Genomic DNA, 19,467 nt, shown 5'->3' with positions numbered 1-19,467 from the left:
TTACCCTACGAACAAGACGGCTATGCTAAACGTGCTAAGATGTGGACGTGATCTCGGCGAGAGTTCCAAGTAAAACTACAACATGTCCTTCAATTCCTCTGTGGGGTCTTCCAGAGGCAGAAGGCCAGTTGCTCAGTTTGTAACACTGTAAGGAAAAGTGGCAGAGGGAAGGAAAGGGGTGGGCGTTGTGTTTGTGTGTCGGTTTTGAACTGAGTCACCTTCGGCTCTCGCTGGGAAACCTCGGGCAAACCTGTGCCTTTAAGACTCAGTTGCTATCCAAACACAAGTAAACAGAGTGGACCATTCGCGGGCGCCGGGCGCGGAGGCGGAGCCTGGGAGCGGTGGGCCCCGCGCGGCGGCGGGACGCCCGCCCGGAGGGGAGGCGGGGCCGCTACTAAAGCCCCGGACTCCCGGCCGCGAACAGCCTAGGGAGGGACGCGGGCGGGGACAGAGCTCGGCGCACTCGCTGCTGGAGGGTGATGGCCCTGCGAGGGGGCAGACTCCGACTCCAGCCGGAGTCCGCCAGAGGCTCGCGGAGGCGCGGGGTTCCGGGCGAGCGCTGAGCGCCGGCTCCGAGCGCCGCGGGTCTTTACGCATTCCACGTCCACAGACTCCGACGAAGGCGAGGATCCACTCTCGGTTTTTTTGGCGGCTCGCAATGCTCCAGAGAATGTCCGCGGCTGCCGGGACTCCGTGCGGAAAGAGACGTTTGCCCGGCGTGGACCCAATGACCTTTTCAAGCTGTGCGCCTCGCTGCCTGGAGCGGGTCTGAGCGGCGCGGCGCCGGCGGACCTTTCCGCGGGAGGTGAGTGTCCGCCCTGGGAAGGGACTGCAGGCTCCCTGAGAAAGGAAGGGTGCAGGGGATGCAGGCGGAGCCGATTCTCGGCCCGGCGGTCCACAAGTTCAGAAATTGTGAGAAGGGATCCTGTGGATGCAACCCTGGGCATTGTTTCTCACTTGTTTGATCCCAGGCGCGTCATTCCGAGTGAACACCCATGGACACACACTTGTATGTACAGTTTTTAGTTTTGTTGTGCAACATTTAATCCAAGCATTCATCGGGTCTTCGTATAAAAGCTGATCCGCATACCCTGAGATAAAAAAAAACTCCGTTGCCCCCGGGTGCCCTAGGATTCCACCTCCACCCGTCCCAGGGCAGCCGCGGCGCAGCGCGGACGGGCCAGGACACACAGCGCCCGCCTAGCTCACGCGTTTCAAAAGGGAAGTCATAGTTCAACCCTAGGTAATTCTCCAACCTTGTGTTGTTGGCGTTTTTGATTATCCTCCCACCCTCCAGTTCTGGAGGAGGGGGCGGGAGGCAAATTCCCCCGGGTCTGAAATGCTTGGATCCTCAAGAAATAGCAGCAGCAGAAGGAGTTGCGGTTGTAGAAAGAAGGAGGAAGAAAAGGCTGTTTGTGGAGGGAGCGCTGGATCCGTCTCCCTACCTGTTAGCAGAGAACAAAAGAGGGCTGGCGTTTCCCCGGAGTGAGACGCCTCAGACAGCTCGTTCCTCTGCAAAACAAACTGCAGTCCCGAGCAGAACAAGAAAATTACTCACGCAGGGGGAGCGAGGGAGCAGAGAGAAACAGAACCCTTATGCGGAAGGCATCTTAATTTAATTAACTCCTTGGGAAGGCAGAGGCGCTGCACAGGGGCAGGGACTTCGCTGGCGGTTTTTTTTTTTTTTTTTTTCCCCTCAGTTCACCTGATCCAGTCTGGCCATTTTTATTTCACTTTTTCAAAATGACCTCCTTAGATCCACTTGGACTGTAGCTTCTCTGATTTATGTGAAAATCCCATTGTGGCGTTTGGGCTGAAATTCAGCGAGCCCATCGATCTATCCGTCAGCCCTCTCAGACACCCACGCACAGGTTTTAGCAGATGACCCCTGACTGTATATTATTTTTAGATAATTCAGTGTAACAACACTGTTACCTAAAAGCGAGACTCCTTATCCAATTACCACATACCCCTTTCTTCTCCAATGCTTTGAAAGCTTCACCGAACTGAAATTAGTATGTACACATCTCACTTGTTGACAGCCAGTGGGCTAAATTTTACAAAACTTCTGTACATGCCTGGAAATTCCTGTGAAGAAGAGTGATGAAAGAAAACCAGCCCCAGCTCCACTGAAATACTTCTGTATTTTCATTGGTTTAAATTTCTTTCCTTGCAAAATTAAAAGTAACCAATGGTCCCAAAGGGCCTGGTGGAGAAATGACAGCAAACGATAACTGTTATTGCCTGAGACAGTATGGGAACTCCGTGCTCAACTCCAGACAAAACGAAAGTGCTGTAGCTCTCTGTAGATCGACTTAAAATATTTTTTTGACATATATTTCCAGCAACTCGGCGGGAGAGTGGAAATCTGAACTCCCTAATTATTTATGGCAAAAATGTTAGGTGGATATTTAGGGTTGTCCTGTTTGTAGAAGGGGTTCAGATGTCACCCATGGTCTGCTCCGCTGTGAAGAAACCATTTGTCCTGCAAATTAAAATGAACACAGACGGTAAAATAGCACTTGTGTACCCCCACGAAGCTGAATTACAATGGAATCTTTAATTTTTGTGTTATGAACCATTGGGGGGAAAAAAGGGAAGGAAGATGGCATTCAGCTTTATGCTGGCAGAATGAACATGTAACCTTTATGGCAGAGTTCACTTCGTGTATTTGGAATCGAAACCACAAGTTGTGGTAGTCCTGCAACTGGCAACACACACACACACACACACACACACATAGAACATGGTGGGAGTTGTGCTTGCCTCCTGTATTTATTTCTAAGAAATCTGGGAATACACCCAAATAATAATTTTGGTTTCCTCTCTATCGGGGAGGCTGCTTTTTAACACTAGTCGGGGAAAAGCCTATTTTGAATCTCTTCTTGGCCCTCATTATTCAAGAAGGAAGTAAAGGTGCAATTTATTTTAATGGAAGAGGAAATAATCAGATAGGTTAGCAGGGATGTGAGGAGAATCCTTTTTCTAATCTCTCTAGGAGAGGGCTGGAGGGGTTGCCACTGAACAAAAATGAATCGTGATTTGTGGTGGGAAAGTTTATTCCGAAAGGAGGTTTACGGTTTCGGTTGAATGGTCTGACTGAGACCCTCTGACTGTTACACACCTCTCATTAACTCCAGGCCTGAACTCCCAGACCGCATACCACCAGGCAGAAGCGGCTCATTAATAAATCCCTGTCTCTGAGCCTTTCCAAGCAGAGGAGGAGGGAGAGAAGGTGTGGGCCTGGTGGAGGCAGCCAGACCGCCTTGCCAGAGCGCTGTGTCATTAGCGCAGCCCCCTACGTCTGCCCTCAGAGCCACTGGCAACACCACACACGAGAGAGAAGAAAACTCAGGGGCAGAAATGGGTGGGTGGAGAGGGGAGGCTAAACAAACTCTCCCACCTTTCTGCTGGTTTCAACAGCCAGGCGGAGAGGGGGATGGCTCAGCCGGGCCGCCCGCACCTCTCCAGGGACAGCTTGTAGCAATGGAGTCCGGCACCTGGAGAGCCGCCCTCGGAGACAAGGTGCGGTTCCGAGGAGCCGGCAGAACCCGGTGCTATGAAGGGGTTGGCGGTGGGAGACGGTAGGCCCACCCTGAATGCACGCGAGGTGTTTTGGGAACCTGGATCCGAAAGCAGACCTCCGTGTTGCCATTGGGGGCGCAGGGAGAGCAGAGTGTGCGCGCCCTGCCTGGGCCCAGGCCGCAGACCTCGGCCCGGCGTCCAGGTGGCAGGAGCACCGAGCACGCGTCTCCAGGGGCAGAAACAAGCTTCCTCCAGGCCGCCAGGACCTCGCTGTATCCGCCGCTGCGGGCCCCCTGCGGCTCCTTCCCCTTCCCTCCCCAGGGAGCCCGCTCTCCACCCTTTTCCTCCCGAGGTCTCCTCGGGGTAGGAGCCGCTCCTGGGACCAGGTCCGGAAGCCGCTCGAGCCTCCCTGGGGCTTGGCGCTCCACCCGGGAGAAGGGTTTGGGGCCTCAGAGAGGTTCTCCGCCCACCCCCACCTTCTCCCCGGGAGCCGAACCATCTGGAAGGGATCTTGGTGGGGGGTGGGAGTGGAAGGCCCCTGGGAAGGAGGAGGCGATTCCTGGTGGAACCCGGCCCCGGAGGTGTCACTTTTCTTTCCTGCGGCCCGTCACCGCTGATGAATGGGACGGAGGCAGAGGAAGGAAAAAGAAAACCTCCGAGGTCAGCGCGGGGCGAAGCGGGCCTCTCCGAGTGCTCGAGGGCTCGTGAGCGCGAAGCACCCCCAGCTGCGCTCCCGGCACCCGGGCCTCTGGGCCCGGCTAAGTGCGGGGCGCACCGGGAGGAGCCGCCGCGCGGGGCTGGGCCGGGTGGGACCCCCAGCCCGTCCTTCTCGGGTAGCTCCCAGGCGACAGGGGCTGAGCCGGGGCCAGCGTGGTGTTGGCATCAGGGTTGTGGGGGTTGACAGAGCTTCGCTAGACAGGGTGAGGTGGGCGGGCTGGACCCGGCGCTGCCTCTGCTGGAGCGCCCCTGCCCCCTTTCCTTCTTCCGGACCTGAGTCTCCAGCTCCATCCCTGCAGGAGCCCGACCTTCCAGGGGGTCCCCGGCTCACAGGAGGCCTTTCCTGGCCCGCCTGACGCCCTGGCCAGGCGCAAGGGTTCCCCCACCACCTCTTTGGGGCGCGGGAGGAGGGTGGGGAGGACTCAGAAGGAAGGTGTGGTAACTCGCGCCTGCGCCAAAGTTCAGACCGAGCTGGTTTGGATAACAATCACGACTCTGCCTCTCTCTCCCTGTCATTTTCAGGGTGTCTCTGCTGTCGCCTCTCTGGGTTTTCACGGGAGCCCCACACCCACGCGCCTCTGAGTCCTGGAAGAAAGGGGCGGCTCCCTGCGCCCCCCGGAAGCCCGGAAAATGGGGAGCAAGGCCCTGCCGGCGCCCATCCCTCTCCACCCGTCGCTGCAGCTCACCAACTACTCCTTCCTGCAGGCCGTGAACACCTTCCCCGCCGCCGTGGACCACCTGCAGGGCCTGTACGGGCTCAGCGCCGTGCAGACCATGCACATGAACCACTGGACGCTGGGGTACCCCAACGTGCACGAGATCACCCGCTCCACCCTCACCGAGATGGCTGCGGCGCAGGGCCTCATGGACGCGCGCTTCCCCTTCCAGGCTCTGCCCTTCACCACTCACCTCTTCCACCCCAAGCAGGGGGCCATCGCCCACGTCCTCCCAGCCCTGCACAAGGACCGGCCCCGCTTTGACTTTGCCAACTTGGCCGTGGCCGCCACGCAAGAGGACCCCCCGAAGATGGGCGAGCTGACCAAGCTGAGCCCGGGGCTGGGCAGCCCCCTGTCGGGCCTCAGTAAATTGACTCCGGACAGAAAGCCCTCCCGGGGGAGGCTGCCCTCGAAAACGAAAAAAGAGTTTATCTGCAAGTTTTGCGGGAGACACTTTACCAAATCCTACAACTTGCTCATCCACGAGAGGACCCACACGGACGAGAGGCCGTACACGTGTGACATCTGCCACAAGGCCTTCCGGCGGCAGGACCACCTGCGGGATCACAGGTGAGATGGAGCCGGAGGTTGGCCGCGGGAGGTGCGGCGAGGTCGCCCTAAATACCAAAGCCTCAGAGGCACCCCGAGTGCCACGGAAAGCCCCCTCTCAACTAGCCTGGATCCCAACAGGCCCCAGCAACCCGCCAGTGGTTACCTTTTCCCCTCACCGGCCATTGCTGCGTTCTAGCTCGGGATGCACGCGGGAGGTCCTGTGTTCAGGCTTTGGCAGCTAAAACCGGGTGGGTTGGTTTTGGTTGCTGTGATCGGTTTCTCAGTTTCCTCCAGGTCGCCCTTGGGGTGGGGGTAGCAGGTAAAGCCTGGGGACCCCAAATCCCACAATGGCAGCCTGGAGACCATTTCTGGATGTCTACTCTGGGCCACCCCCAGCTGGGTTCCCTCCCTTCCCTGTCCCCTACCCCCACCCACCCCAGCGTGCTCTCCAGAGCCTAATGCCCGGACCTTCTTCCTTTTACATTTATTTGCGGAGGTCGGTCTTGAGATCCCAGAATTTAGACACAGTTACCCCCCCCCCACCCCGCCCCCCCCTCAGGAGCTTAAACTCTGCATTAATCAACGGCCATTGAAGAAATACTAGAAACGTAAATGTTTTCATCCGGTAAAAACTTCCCAGGAGTGGGGGTGGGGTATCTCTCTTGGGACTCCACTAGCTGTTTGTTACCCAAGGTGGGACTTGAGTGCCGATCCTCCGTGGCTGGTCGGGGATTCGCTAAAGTCAGCCCCCGCCCCCTACTCCCCCTCGCTTTACATCTTGATTTGGCCCGTTTAAATCCCTGGCGAAATCCTAGAGGCCAAGAAGGACTCACTCGGCAGGATTTCGAGCTCCAGAATACGCCAGAGAGGGCGATCAAGTGTAGATAAAACCGACGTCCGGTGAATGTTGGGAAGAGTCTGTTAGTTGAGGTTAACCATAAACAGAATTACACAGGGGGAAAAAAAATACAATCTAAAAACATACATAATGGGTATCCTGTTTCTTTTGTCCTTTCATGACGTCGAGTTCAGTAATTGTCAAAAGTGTCTCCTCACTGTGGTGGGAAAGCCATTTCAATGAAACCTTATATTGATTTTCAGGTATATTCATTCCAAAGAAAAGCCCTTCAAGTGTCAGGAGTGTGGGAAAGGATTTTGTCAGTCTAGAACTCTAGCCGTTCACAAAACTTTACACATGCAGGTAAGTTTGTTTTCTTGTTAAAAGCAAAACAGAAACAGTGACTGGTTCCGTTTTATCATGTTTGCTCGACAAAAAGTGTTCAGTGGCAGAGTCTTCCTCTCAAAAGACTCTATTTAGGTTATTTTTTCTAGGTGGGAAAAGCGATACTCCGTTTTTTTATACATAAAATTAATCCTATTTAACATAAAACAGTGTTATGTTTTCTTAAAGAACAGGCCACTCTAGTCTACATCCTAATTTTAGAATTATTATTATTATTTTTATCCCATCTGCCCTGCATGTAAGGCTTTCGTGTTTGGGGGAGGAAATAAAGGTAATTTTGATAATGGAGTCATGGTGAAATCCCATATGCTCTCTCTTTCCCAGGGGCCTCATAATTTGTAGTGTTCAGAACATGGAGGAATAGTTTAATTTTCCAGCAAAGAGGAGACTTATTACCCGGGAGAATGTCGTTCCTTAAGAGAGGATTAGCGTTTTTTCCTTCCCCCCTTTCCTGCCCGTGACATGGTGATGAAATGTAAAGAGCTGGCAATCACAAAGCCCACCGCGGTGGCCGGCAGCCCGGTTATCAGTGTAATCGGCCCCGCTGTGTGCCTGCGCGTGTGTGTTAGTGATGGGAGGATTAGGGGCAGGGATTTGTTCCTCCAAGTGCCCTCTCTTGTTGCCGTGCGTGCGTGTGTTATGTGATACCAATGAGACAACTATTGAGAAGGGTGCGGTGGTGGTGTGAAGGATTAATCCCTTTGCTTGCTTCACATCTGAACAGGAATCTCCACACAAATGCCCCACATGTGGAAGAACCTTTAATCAGAGAAGTAATCTGAAAACTCACCTTCTCACCCATACAGACATCAAGCCCTACAGCTGCGAGCAGTGCGGCAAAGTGTTCAGGCGAAACTGTGATCTGCGGCGGCACAGCCTGACTCACACCCCGCGGCACGACTTCTAGAGAAGCCCAGGATCTGTCCCCGTGCCCCCCTGCTCCCCTCTCCCCAGACAGCCCTCCACACCTCCCACCCGGGGGTTCCACCCCCCACCCCTCCAACCCTTCACTGACCCCAGCTCTGCCCCTGCTGCAGCCGCACCTGCAGCTCCAGGGAGTTAACTCAGCTTCTGGAGGACTGAGAACTGTAGACAGCCACACACGTACATCCCTTCACAGAGCATATGCGAGTTCCTTGTAGATATGCACAGCTCATTTTAGAGCTCTGTACATACTGTCGTGGGTCTTGGTGTTGTTGTTCTGTTTGTTTTTGTATCTTGTCGGATGCACCTGGATATGGAAAATGGAAGCCAAATTTATCTTTAAAGACTGTATTTTCAAAATAAAACTTTTTTCTTGTTTCAACTCTCCTGCAAAGGGTCTTGCTATTTAGCCTCTGTTTCTCCTCCGTGCTCTGCAAGAGTGGGCTGCCTCTAAAATAGCCAATACCGAAGGGTATATTTCCCCCCCTAGGCTTTAAAAACAAGACCTGCAGTTCTCTTCCTGGAACTTCAGCTCTTCCCTTTTTGTACTGTGGCGTTTTGGAGTTGGACAGCTGTGCTGTCCTTTTGTATTATTCCTTCAGATAAAAGCAACATGATTGTTATTAATAAGCTGCAAGTCCAAGGACTGCCCCACTTGAAAGCACAAGGTGGGAAGAAGCATAAGAAAAAAAGAAGAAAAAGGGAACTGCTCACCATTTCATTTCTTTAAAGTCCTTGACCTAGTGTCAAAGTTTATGATGGGCAACTTCTCTTGCCATTAGACTTTGAACACTGTGATTTAGCACGATAGACAGACTTTACCCTGCCTTCAGGGGAGAGGTCTAAGACCTGCAGAACACGGGGGTGGAGGGGGGTAGGAGGAGCGGGGTGGGGGGGGGGGGGAATACAACCTTCAGAAGATGGAGGACGAGAGAAGAGAGAGGCCACTTGGCTGTGTTTGCACGCAACAGTTCTTTCCAAGGGTGGAGAACTTTTCTTCCAGAAGTTTCGGATTTCTCTGCAAAGCAAACTGAGGCCACCAGCAGGGTTTCTGTCACTAGTTGGCCTTTTGTCCCTGGGAAAGTGCCAGAAATACAGGTGACTCTGTGTATAGAACTCATGGCAAATCTGTAATCACCTTCTGAGGCATTTCAACTTTTCCCAAATGGCTTCTGGGGAATATGACGCTGATATAATGACAACCCTGTGTAGGATTTGGGAGGAGGACTTTGTCTGCAGGTAAACAGTAGTACTATGCGGAGTCTGGAAGGAAAAATCACTGAACTTATAGGGGGAACATCAGAGGAACCTGTAATCCAGTGGCCCAGTAGGGTCTCACAAACTTTAATACTGAACAGCAGCGTGAATTAGGTATTTTCAGAGTTTTTTTTTTCACATTTGTACATTTGTGTGGAATGGCATGTTTTATGTTCAGGGTGATACTAGGCAACATGTCCTATGTTTGCACCTTACAATCCTCCAGAAAGGCAGGTAGGGATTTGAGGACTAGATTCAAAATTTCTCACCAGTGCCTTGTTCAGTAGGACTGACAAGGAGTTTTCAAAATTGTTCTGACTCACTGCTTCCTCTGTTCTCAGGGGAGCTAGCTGGAAGTCACTTCTGCTTCTCATGAGAGATACCTCTCTTCAACAAAGTGTCCACTCACCAGCCTGTGTGTCTACTACCCGCACAAATGCATTTCCCAACATGGGATGGGCCTAAAGGCTTCACTGAGGAGAGAGGACAAGGACGGGTGCATATGTGTGTGGTATTTAGAGGAATGAGACTGTTTGTTTTCTTTTGTTTGTATAGAATTAACTCAGTGACCTCCCTATCCCTACGCTCTCAAGATCCTGCCCACTTTGGCACAGAAGATTTGAATGCTTTGGGCAGGGTTACACATGGACTGTCCCTAACGCTTTCCTAATCCTGCAGGCTTTTTCCATGTGGTCAGTTTCACAGCCCCACCCACCTCGACTGACTACAAGCTTCAACAGTTCCATTGCACAGGCTTCAGTCACATTATCAAAGAATGACTCTTGCTCACCATCAAGCTCAGGCGTGGTCACAGGGATCTGGAGATAGGTATAACCGGAAAACGATCCCTCTTCATTTGTCTTTGTTGAAAAAATGGGAATCAGAAGTGAATGAGGAAAATCAGAGAAGTGGAGAAAGCAGTTCCCCTTTCGACATATACATTACTTCACAATTTAAGGCTAATTTATCTATGCAGTCATTGATTTAACAAATGCTTATTATGTACTTTTCACTTGCCAAGCCCTGTGCTTGGTTCCAACGATTTTCATGATCAGTTTCTGCCTTTCCATATCTGGTGGGACATTTTAGAATAATTTAAAAATCTCTAATAGGACTTAGTTTTATAGCTACCCTCAACCTACACTCTTCAGGATCTCAGGTGAGCTTTAGAACAGTGGGTTCCTCTTCAAATTCTGAGTGTTGTTTCTTCTTTAGAATGTCCAAGTGTGCAGGAAGTGAATCTTACATGAGACAAACTTATGAGACATCATAGAGAAAACAATACATCGTATCTTATGAAATTGGTCTGCTGCGCTTTTTTTTTGGTGGATTTTGGTGGTGGTTTTTTTTTTTTGGTGAGTTTTTTTGCATAGAGAAGAGTCATTCACTGAGTTTCAAGATTAGCCTGTGGTTTCCTTACAACTCTATCGCAGTCAACTCATAAATCAATACTCCTGGCCAGAAACCAGAGTGAGAAATATCACAAGTCACAACCACAGTGCGGAAGACCATTATGAGCACTGTACTGAGCTATGACTTTAATCTCATTTTACAATCTATGTGCGGGGGGGGGGGGGGGGGGGGGGAGGGTTAAAAATAATTTCTAGATATGAATCACATTGTAAAATAATTGTTACTCTAAAGTTACCAATGTGTGTGAAGTCCACTTATTGGTGCTAATATTTACATAGAGGTCATTGTGGCCTCGTGCTTTATAATGTAGTCATTAAGATTACTATGCTGCCCAGGCACATCCTCTTTTACATTAGAAGGCCTTTCCAAAATTTGACTCTAGGACAACTAAATATTTAAAAAGTAAACAAATCTCAAATCTCAGATCATAAGTAGGCCCAAATACAACTAGTGATGAAATCAGAGGCAGTTAATGCGAGTTTCTTCTACTGTTCATTTGTCAGATGTTAGCATAGGCATTTAGATTTCTTCCCTTAAATCATGTTCAATCAAGTACCCTTGCCCCAAATTTGATTCTGGAAGGGTCAGTCTACCCCTAGAAGGCACTTGGGAAACATTAGTTCTTTACTATTGTCAACATGATAGACTAGATGCATTTGGATTAAACACAGTGTAGAAACTACAGCAAATTTTAATATGAAAAGGTATTACCATGGCATGATGGTTGCCTTTCTTACTACCAAAGTAATTTTATTATTATTATAATAAAGAAATTTAAAAAATAAAGCCTTGTAGAAGAAGTTTGAAGCCTTGCCATATATTGCAAGCAGGAATGGCTTTGTATTTTGGAGGATTGTTTGTGTTCATCTTTATTTGTATGTTATATTGAGACCATATTTCCCAGTTTTTCCTTCTGAAATGTAACTTGCCACTGATAAGCACCTCTGCCGACAGCAATGAGCAATACAGGGAGTGGAGATTCAGAATGATTCAGCTTTGATGACCTGAGATAGTTCATGTTTATTCTTGCTTCCTTTCTTTATTGCTTATTGGTCCTGCCCTTCCCCCTCCCCGCTCCCCACCTAACATAAATTACATTAGTATCTAAGCAAGTAACTTTTTTCTTGAAACTATTCAAGGCAAAAACTGATAGTGAAAAAACGGTAACACAAATATACCACAAGAAGAAAATTTTAAGGTAAATGATAATGCTATCTCTCTTAGGATGCTTTCTACCTACAAGAAACAGAAAAACGGACTAAAAGTGGCTTAAACAATAGGGAATTTATTTTCTTCCATAAAAAAAAAGTCTCAAGGTAGGGTTCAGGGATGTGTAACTAATTGGAGTGACAAGATCATCCAACGCCCAGTTCTTCTTACTCTTCTCTTCTGTATCTTTTGTGCGTAATTGCTCCCTTCATGGACAGAAGATGGCTGCAAAAGCTCCAACCATCAGCTCTAGTGCTTCATTCTCACACACATTCCATAGGCAGAAAAGGGGGTTATCTCTTTCTTGTTTCACTTTTTGAGAACTAAGAATCTCCTCCATAAGTCCAACCTGTCTACTTGCTCTCATACATTATTGGCCAGAATTAATTCACTTGCTCCTTCCTCAGCCAATCACTGACATGGAATTATAACCATGATTGACTAAGACTAAAATTCACCTTTTATGCATGGAAATGGAGGCAGTCTTCCTAGGAGCCCTTGGCTGCCTGAAAACATCTGAGTTCTGCAAGCAAGGAAGAAAGCAGAACTGATTGTTATTAATATTAAACAGATGTTAAAAATGAGGATTCCATGAATAACGTTATGTTAGGACAAGAGGCCTGGTGCATGAGATTCATGCACAGGTAGGGTCCTAGGTGTGGCTGGTGATCAAGGTCAATCAGGGCCTTCCAACTGCCAGCTGGGGCCTCCCTTCCCCAGCTGCCTGCTGCCAGCAGGGGTGTCCCTTCGTTCTGTGCCGCCCCCTGGTGGTCAGCGCACATCATAGCGAGCAATAGAACTCCCGGTCGAACTCCTGTGGGGACACTTTGCCTATTAGTCTTTTATATAGATAGACATGCTTATATTACTACTAGAGGCCCGGTGCACGAAATTTGTGCACGGGTAGGGTCACTAGGCCTGGCCAGCTGGTCGCCTGCCATTTTCTGCACCACCCCCTGGTGGTCAGTGCACATCATAATGAGTAATCGAACTCCCGTTCTCCCGGTTGAACTCCCAAGGGAACAATTTGCATATTAGCCATATATATATATATATATATATATATATATATATATGATACTCAATGGCATATACAATATTATCCAAACTAATTAAATAAAACCTCTAATCAAAAAAACTAAGCATAAACAAAGACTAGCAGAAAACATACCAAAATATTAATAGCAGCTATTCATGAACAACAAAAAATTTTCTTCTCCTTTTCTCATTTTCAATTCTTCCACAATGACCATGTGTTACTTTTATAAAGGAAACAAAGTAAAAAAAAAAAAAAACACACAAAAACCAACACTATTTTAAAATCCAAGATAAAAACCTTAATTTCCTCAATATTTTTGGTTTTTCACCTTGCTTTATTGCCTCTGACCAGTCTTGTCTCTTTTCATGCACACCCACACATACTTCTTCTAAACCATCCCTTTAATTTAGTTACACCTTACTTTCTAGTTTCCTTTTCTTTTTTCCTTGATTTCTATTCAAATCTCCTTTTCCTATCTTTTCTCTTCTCTAGGTTTCTGTGTCCTGATACTTTTCCTCCCTGTTAAGAGCTTCAATAAGTCTAGCTCATGTTTCTCCAGGTGAGATCATTAGAATTATCCAGGGCACTTATTTCTGAGTCCTCCCTAATCCAGTGGGTGAATGGGATTTCGGGGGATAAAGACTCAGAACTCTGTGTTTTAAACAAACACTTCAGGTAGTTCTTATGTGTATTAGAGACTGAGAACTTTTGCATTAGCCTTTGACACCGTCATCCCCTTTATCTTATCCATCAGTCATTTACTATGTACCTACCATAATAAACATAAAACAAATCTCAACCTACTTTTCTTTACTTATTTACCCACTGTCCTTGAAGTTGTCAAGTCTTCTTCTGCCTTGGTTCTCACTACTCTTCCCTGGTCTCCCCATCTACTTTCTTTTTTAATCGTTGTTGTCCTTAAATTTCTTCTTTTTTTTTTTTCACAATAATAAACATCTTTGGCTTTGATAATTTTTTTGTTTTATTTGTTATCTTAGTCCACTCAATAATTTAAAGAGGCAGAAGAAGAAAGAGAATGTAATAATTGATTAATATGAGAAAATCACAGAGAGGTAAAAATAATTTTCTTTTCAATTTATAAATTGAAATATCATCACCAAATGACTTGTTACTTCAGCTTCTATATGAAGAACATTCATTTGCTATGAGTAATGCTTTATCTATTGAGGTGTAGGTGCATGTTTATTTTAAGATCAGAGCTAAGTGACATTTTTTATTATTATTTATATTATTATTACACAAAAATTTCAGAGCAGGATGCCATTTTGTGATGGAAAGAGCCATGGACAAGAAGTCAGAAGGTGAATTTAATTTTATTTAAGCTGTAAAATTGTTTACAAATAAAACACTTACCCTCTCTGGGACTCAGTTTTTCATCTGTAAAATGAGAATTTGCACTACATAATAAGTAAGGCCTTCTCTAGCTGGAAGATTGGTGGTTCTCATTGAGGTAACTATTGTTGATAAAGGCTAGAAAATACCAAGAAATCATATCACTTCCCTCTCATAAAGAATTTTAACTCAGTAAAAATAAAAGTGGGTTTACAAACTAGTCTCTATTTGCATACTGTCATATCATGTTTTCCTGAAACTGTTGATATTTTAGATTCTCTTTAGAAGACTATTGTTTGGAAGTTGTGTTTTTAAACTGGAAAGTAAATGTATTTCCTTATTATTTTTCAGATGATAACAATCATGCTGATTGTAAGAAATTCAAACAGTATAAAACTGTATAAAGTAAAAGTCTTTTCTTTTTCCCTTACCCACTAATGATCCTCTTAATTTTATTTCCCAGAGTAGCCTCTCTTAATATTTTGGGTATATCTTTCTAAACATTTTTCTGGGAACATGCAAATGTAAGTGTACACTTAGAAACATGCACACACAAATAGGCTCATACTCTAATAGTCCTTTGCAACTTGCTTCCCCCTCTCCTTAACAATAAAACAATATAAATTGCGTCTATTGCTACTTTTTCATACCAGTATAAATAGATCTTCCCCTAAGGTAATGGAGGGAAAAAAAACTAAGAAATTTTAAGTTTGAGGATCCATTATTTTCATTAGAATTAATCATGAAGAAAAAATACATACATTGTAATTAATGGTAACATTGCAATAGCTAATAAATGAATTTTAAGGAAATCAAAATATTTGCAAAAGGTAAAATCTGGGTAACTACCAAGTTGTTCTATTCACGTAATATTTTATTTTCTTGATCCACTCTTTAGTTTTGAAACAAACAATTATAACTTTGAAAGGGAAAATAAATTTCAATTTTAAAGATATTAAAAGGAACGAAACACGAAGACATTAAAAAGTCATTCTGAAATGATGTGCAAAAATGCCATCTCTTTCACTGACAACCTGTAGTTCCCTACCTTCATGATGGCAGCTCAGAAAGTGCCTCGGGGCTTTGAGGATTCTTCAAGGTGTGTCATATTATGGTTCACATCAATGCACACGATATACCTCCCTGGCAAGAACTGAAAGATACAGTTCTTAAATCCCCTGGTGACCCATTATCCATGGATCACTGACAAGCCAGAATGTGAGCTCCTGTCTTTTTACCAAGGTAAACTTCCCAGTGAAACTGTAGTGTTCATGCACTATGTCTTTTATCTAAACAAGAAAGTTCGCCTAGGAAAAAGAAACTTCATCAAGTAGACAATACAAATACCCTCCCATTTTTATTATATTTTAATATTTATTGAAGGAGGAAATATCTGTTGAAGTATAGTAGCTATTGAATTGCAGAGACTGAGACTGGGGACCTTTTCCCAGAGCCTACCTTTCCAAACAGATCATTTGAAATTCAAGCCAAGTGAATTGCACAAGATCCAGAATTTGGAACATCAAGTTAAACTAATAGATATTTTGCCTACTTAGGGACAGCATTAAAACGGTAGTACCGTTGGTGTGATTGGCCAGAATTTAACATTTCTCATTGTTTTGCTGTGGTTCTCTATCCTAAGAATGATTTCACTTGTGAACTGGGTCATAGTCACAAATTCTCAGAGGGACTAATTCACAGGCCTCTGCAATATTTGCCATGTGGCACTGTGTTTTGCAATATCGCAGAGTGACAGTGCTGTGTCGTAAATATCATAATGTGATGACAGGACATGGCCATGTTTTTTATGTGGTTCTGATCCAGATACATCCGAAAGATCCTTATTTCATGAGAATCTTCTTGATTTCTATAAGGATTCAGCCCCATTTCTATCTATTTAGAGATAGAAAAGGTTAGAAATGGAAAGATGATGTTCTAGTCAACTTGATTAACACTTTCTTTCCTTCCCAGGTCAAAAGCAAAAAAGAAAAAAAAGGAAATAACTTGATCAACTATCTCCATAGAAATATAGGCAAAGGGTCAGATATTGTGGCCTAGACTCGTGAAGATATATATATCCCTTCGACCCAGCAATTCCACTAGAGAAACTCAAGCACATCTGCAGAAAGTGACATGGGCAAGAACACTGTCTGAAATATTGCTCAGCGTAGAAAACAACTCAAAAGAACATAAATATCCACTAGCAGGAGAATGGATAAATAAATCATGGCTAGTCACAAAATGGAATATCATGTAGCAATTAAAATGGGTTAGTAGTACTTGTATCAGCATAGATTAATCTCAAGCACATCGTGTGTTAAAATAAAGGCAGGTTGCAGAACGTTAAGTAGATATAATTCATGCGAAGTTTGAAGACATAATACATAACTTGTATAAATACAATAAAAGTATAAAGTGTTCTTAAAATAATAAACACCAAATTCTAGATAGTAATTACCTTTGGGGAAAAGGAGGGGGCAAAAAATAAGGACTGATGCACATTGAAAGGGACATCAACTGTATTGATGATACTCTATTTCTTTTAAAACATATGAAACAACTATAGAAATTGTTAAGACTGGACAAAACTGAGTGGTGTGTGTAGAGGTGTTTATTAGATGTCTCCATACTTTCTATATACTTGAAACTTTTGATAATAAACTTGTTTTTTTAAAGAATGATTTTAGAGCTGAGAGGGACTTTAGAAACCTTCTAATGCTGGATATTTAATGGGCAGCTACTCAGTGTTGCTAGAGACACATTGGTGTGCCAGAGACAAGGCCTCTACAACCCTGGAAGCTTACATTCTATTGGAAAGAGGCCAAATTAAAAAAAAACAAACCCACATGTATATATACAAAAACAGATATAACAAGGACCACACAAGGGACTTCATTCCAGAAAATTGAGGTGCAGAAAAGTTAAGTGACTTTCTCAAGGTGCAAACAATTCTAGAAACTTGCCTTCCCTCCCTGCCTTCCCACAAAAGTCTATTTTCCCCTGGTCACTCCCTACCTTATTGTTATCCCCATTGTTGATAGTGTTAGGCACAAACACAATGATGGTGCCTTAGCTGTTTTGTAGCCATCTCTAATTTAAGATACAAGGCAAAAGGTACAAATGCATCAAACACTAAAACTTAATTAAGTAAGCTTTAAATTATCAGAATATTTTGAACATGACATTAAATTTACACAACTTTCTTATTAGGTAGGTCAGCATTATCTTCATTTCATGGAAAAAGAAAGAGATGAATGGGGCAGTAGTAATGGGATGAAGTAAATTGCCCAAGGCTCTGTAGGACATAAGAGTGAAAGGTCTGGATCAGAAGTTCTAACTCTGGCTAATCTAGTGCAAAATCTTGAGTACCTTTCTTTCTGATCTCACCTTTCAGGTCAATGTGCCTCACTTCCACACCTTCCTATAAAGCAATGCTACTCTTTTGAAAATGGTAAGAAAAGGGCCCATAACACTAATATCTTGTCAGACAAATTGAGTATTTTTTTTCACATCCAAAGTTGGAAATTCACTAGCAAAAATGTTTGAAATAGGCCTTTGTGTCCACGTAAGTGTGCCAAACCCTTCTCTCCAGATGGTCTCAAAGAATTTTCAAGGAAATAATTTTCCAGGCTGCAACTATTCTCTTCAGATCTTTGAAGACAGATTTCAGGTGAGCTTTTATCCACTGTTGGCAAGTACAGGGAGCAGAAGAACAGAATAATTATAGTGACCTAATCTACCTAGATGGTGTTATCACATCCATTCTACCCATAAAATTCTAGCATTCATAAAGTTTCTATTCAAGTACTTGTCTTCATTTCTGCCTACTAAAATAATTGTTTTACTATCATGATAGCCAAAGGTAATTGTTTCAGCTTCTTTTTCCTGTATTCATCTAAAAAAAATTGTCACTTACAGAAATGAAGCTCTTATGGGAAAAAATTATTCTGAGCAGAATTTAAGTACTCAGCATCAGAATGTAGTATGGTCTGACACTATTGCTACCCAGGAGTCTATCAGCAAACTTTACCCCTGTGCACTATATACTTCCCTGCAAAGCTGATTATAGGTTTATGTGGTAAGTGCTCGATATTGACTGGTACAGGAACTCTCCGGAATTACTCATTATCTTCATTTTCCAATGAGTTCTTTCTTCCCCTGGTTGATGTGTGAAGCTAGGCTTCTAAGGACTTCTTCGGTGTACTTATTAAGAACATCTGTAAAGAGCATCAGAATGAAGTGTTGAATTTCACCCATTTGGATTTCATTAAAGTGTCTATAGTTGTCAAGCATTTAGAAAGTCAAGACACTAAGAGTTTGGGGTTTGACCCAAAGGAAATTGGTCCTCATTTTAAGGCTAAACAGGAGGGATAACCGAGCCAAAGTTTTTTAGGGAGATTTTTAAAAAAATCATTCCTTTTAGATAGATGCCCCTAAAGAACTGAAGCTTAAACAGTCATGCTTTCTGCTAGCAAGTTTTCCATCTTGCCAAAGCAAAGTGAAGTTTTATTGCAGAGGTTCTTAACCCAGAGTTCCTGGACTCCTAGTGGGTCCACAGGCAGACCTCAGAGAGCCCCTAAACTCTGTGAAATTGTAAACAAAATTTCATGTGCACATACACATGTGTATGTTTTTCTGGGAAGAGGAAGCTATAGCTTTCATCAAATCTTCAGAAACATCTGTAATTCAAAAAAGGTTAAGAAGTGTTGGTTTATTTTCTTATGTATTTAGATATCTTAAAATTTTCAAAGTATCTGAATGAGCAAAGCTTTTAATTTCTCCTTTTACTAAGAGCACAGAATATGCTAATAAGGTAAACTAATGTGTAAATATTAATCAATGACCAGAATTTTGGTAACTTGTGAAATCTCAATTATGGCTAAATTCACCTACATGTAAATTCTGATTCAACCAAGTATGACAAAAGTAACATGACTATTTGGAATAAATGACATAACAAGAGTAATTTGGTTGAAAACTGAAAATATGTTGTATTGGCAGAACAAATTGGTGAAATAAAGCAGTTTGAAAAAAAACTCCATTATATTTAGTAGTAGTAATAAAAACCTAACCAAAATATTCATTAGGTTACTTAATTAATTGTGCTCTGATTATGGTAAAGTGGCATAAATTAATTTATATGGTGACTCAAATCCACTTTGAGTAAAGACAGCAATTTCATTTTATAACGAACACTAAGTGAAATAAATTCTGATGTGAAAAACCCAGTGGGCATTTCTCCGTTTTGTAACCTTTAAAATGAATACCAAATAATCTGATCATTATTACACTAATTCCACCTACATTTATATTTGGAACAGGTGGCAAAATTTAAGAGATCATATTTTAAATTCAAATACAATACATTATTTCTTCTCTTCATGTGATTTTTAAAAAGTGTTGTTTTAACTGGACCCTGTAATTCGGTTTGGCTTTTTTAAAATCGATCTAGTACACTTGAAATAACATTTCTTCAACCTTGTTTTCTTGGCGAATCATCCACTTTAGCCTGGAATCAA

At 44.3% G+C, this 19,467-nt stretch overlaps 1 protein-coding gene across 2 annotated transcripts; it reads left to right on the top strand.

The window, feature by feature from the left end:
* Positions 1–465: 465 nt before the first annotated feature.
* OSR2 (odd-skipped related transciption factor 2) lies at positions 466–8,050 on the top strand. Of its 2 annotated transcripts, none has more exons than XM_070391944.1 (4): positions 466–805; positions 4,765–5,528; positions 6,612–6,711; positions 7,560–8,050. In XM_070391944.1, the coding sequence occupies exons 2-4, from the start codon at positions 4,873–4,875 to the stop codon at positions 7,632–7,634; spliced, it is 831 nt and encodes a 276-aa protein (XP_070248045.1). In that variant the 5' UTR covers positions 466–805; positions 4,765–4,872; the 3' UTR covers positions 7,635–8,050. The 2 variants fall into 2 exon arrangements, with proteins under 2 accessions (XP_070248045.1, XP_070248044.1); XM_070391943.1 differs by having other exon boundaries at positions 7,478–8,050.
* The last annotated feature ends 11,417 nt before the right edge of the window (positions 8,051–19,467 follow it).

Source organism: Myotis yumanensis, unplaced genomic scaffold (genome assembly GCF_028538775.1).
Source record: "Myotis yumanensis isolate MYYU_CA2020_CCGP unplaced genomic scaffold, mMyoYum1.0.hap1 SCAF_15, whole genome shotgun sequence".
NCBI classification, from domain to species: Eukaryota; Metazoa; Chordata; class Mammalia; order Chiroptera; family Vespertilionidae; genus Myotis; species Myotis yumanensis.
This window is presented reverse-complemented; position numbering and strand designations above follow the sequence as displayed.

Excerpts from the sequence above, each read along its gene's own strand:
- OSR2 (XM_070391943.1), top strand. The coding sequence starts at position 4,873 with ATGGGGAGCAAGGCCCTGCCGGCGCCCATCCCTCTCCACCCGTCGCTG. Across the intron at positions 5,529-6,611 it reads GACCACCTGCGGGATCACAG|GTATATTCATTCCAAAGAAA; the intron begins GTGAGATGGAGC and ends ATTGATTTTCAG. Across the intron at positions 6,712-7,477 it reads ACAAAACTTTACACATGCAG|GAATCTCCACACAAATGCCC; the intron begins GTAAGTTTGTTT and ends ACATCTGAACAG.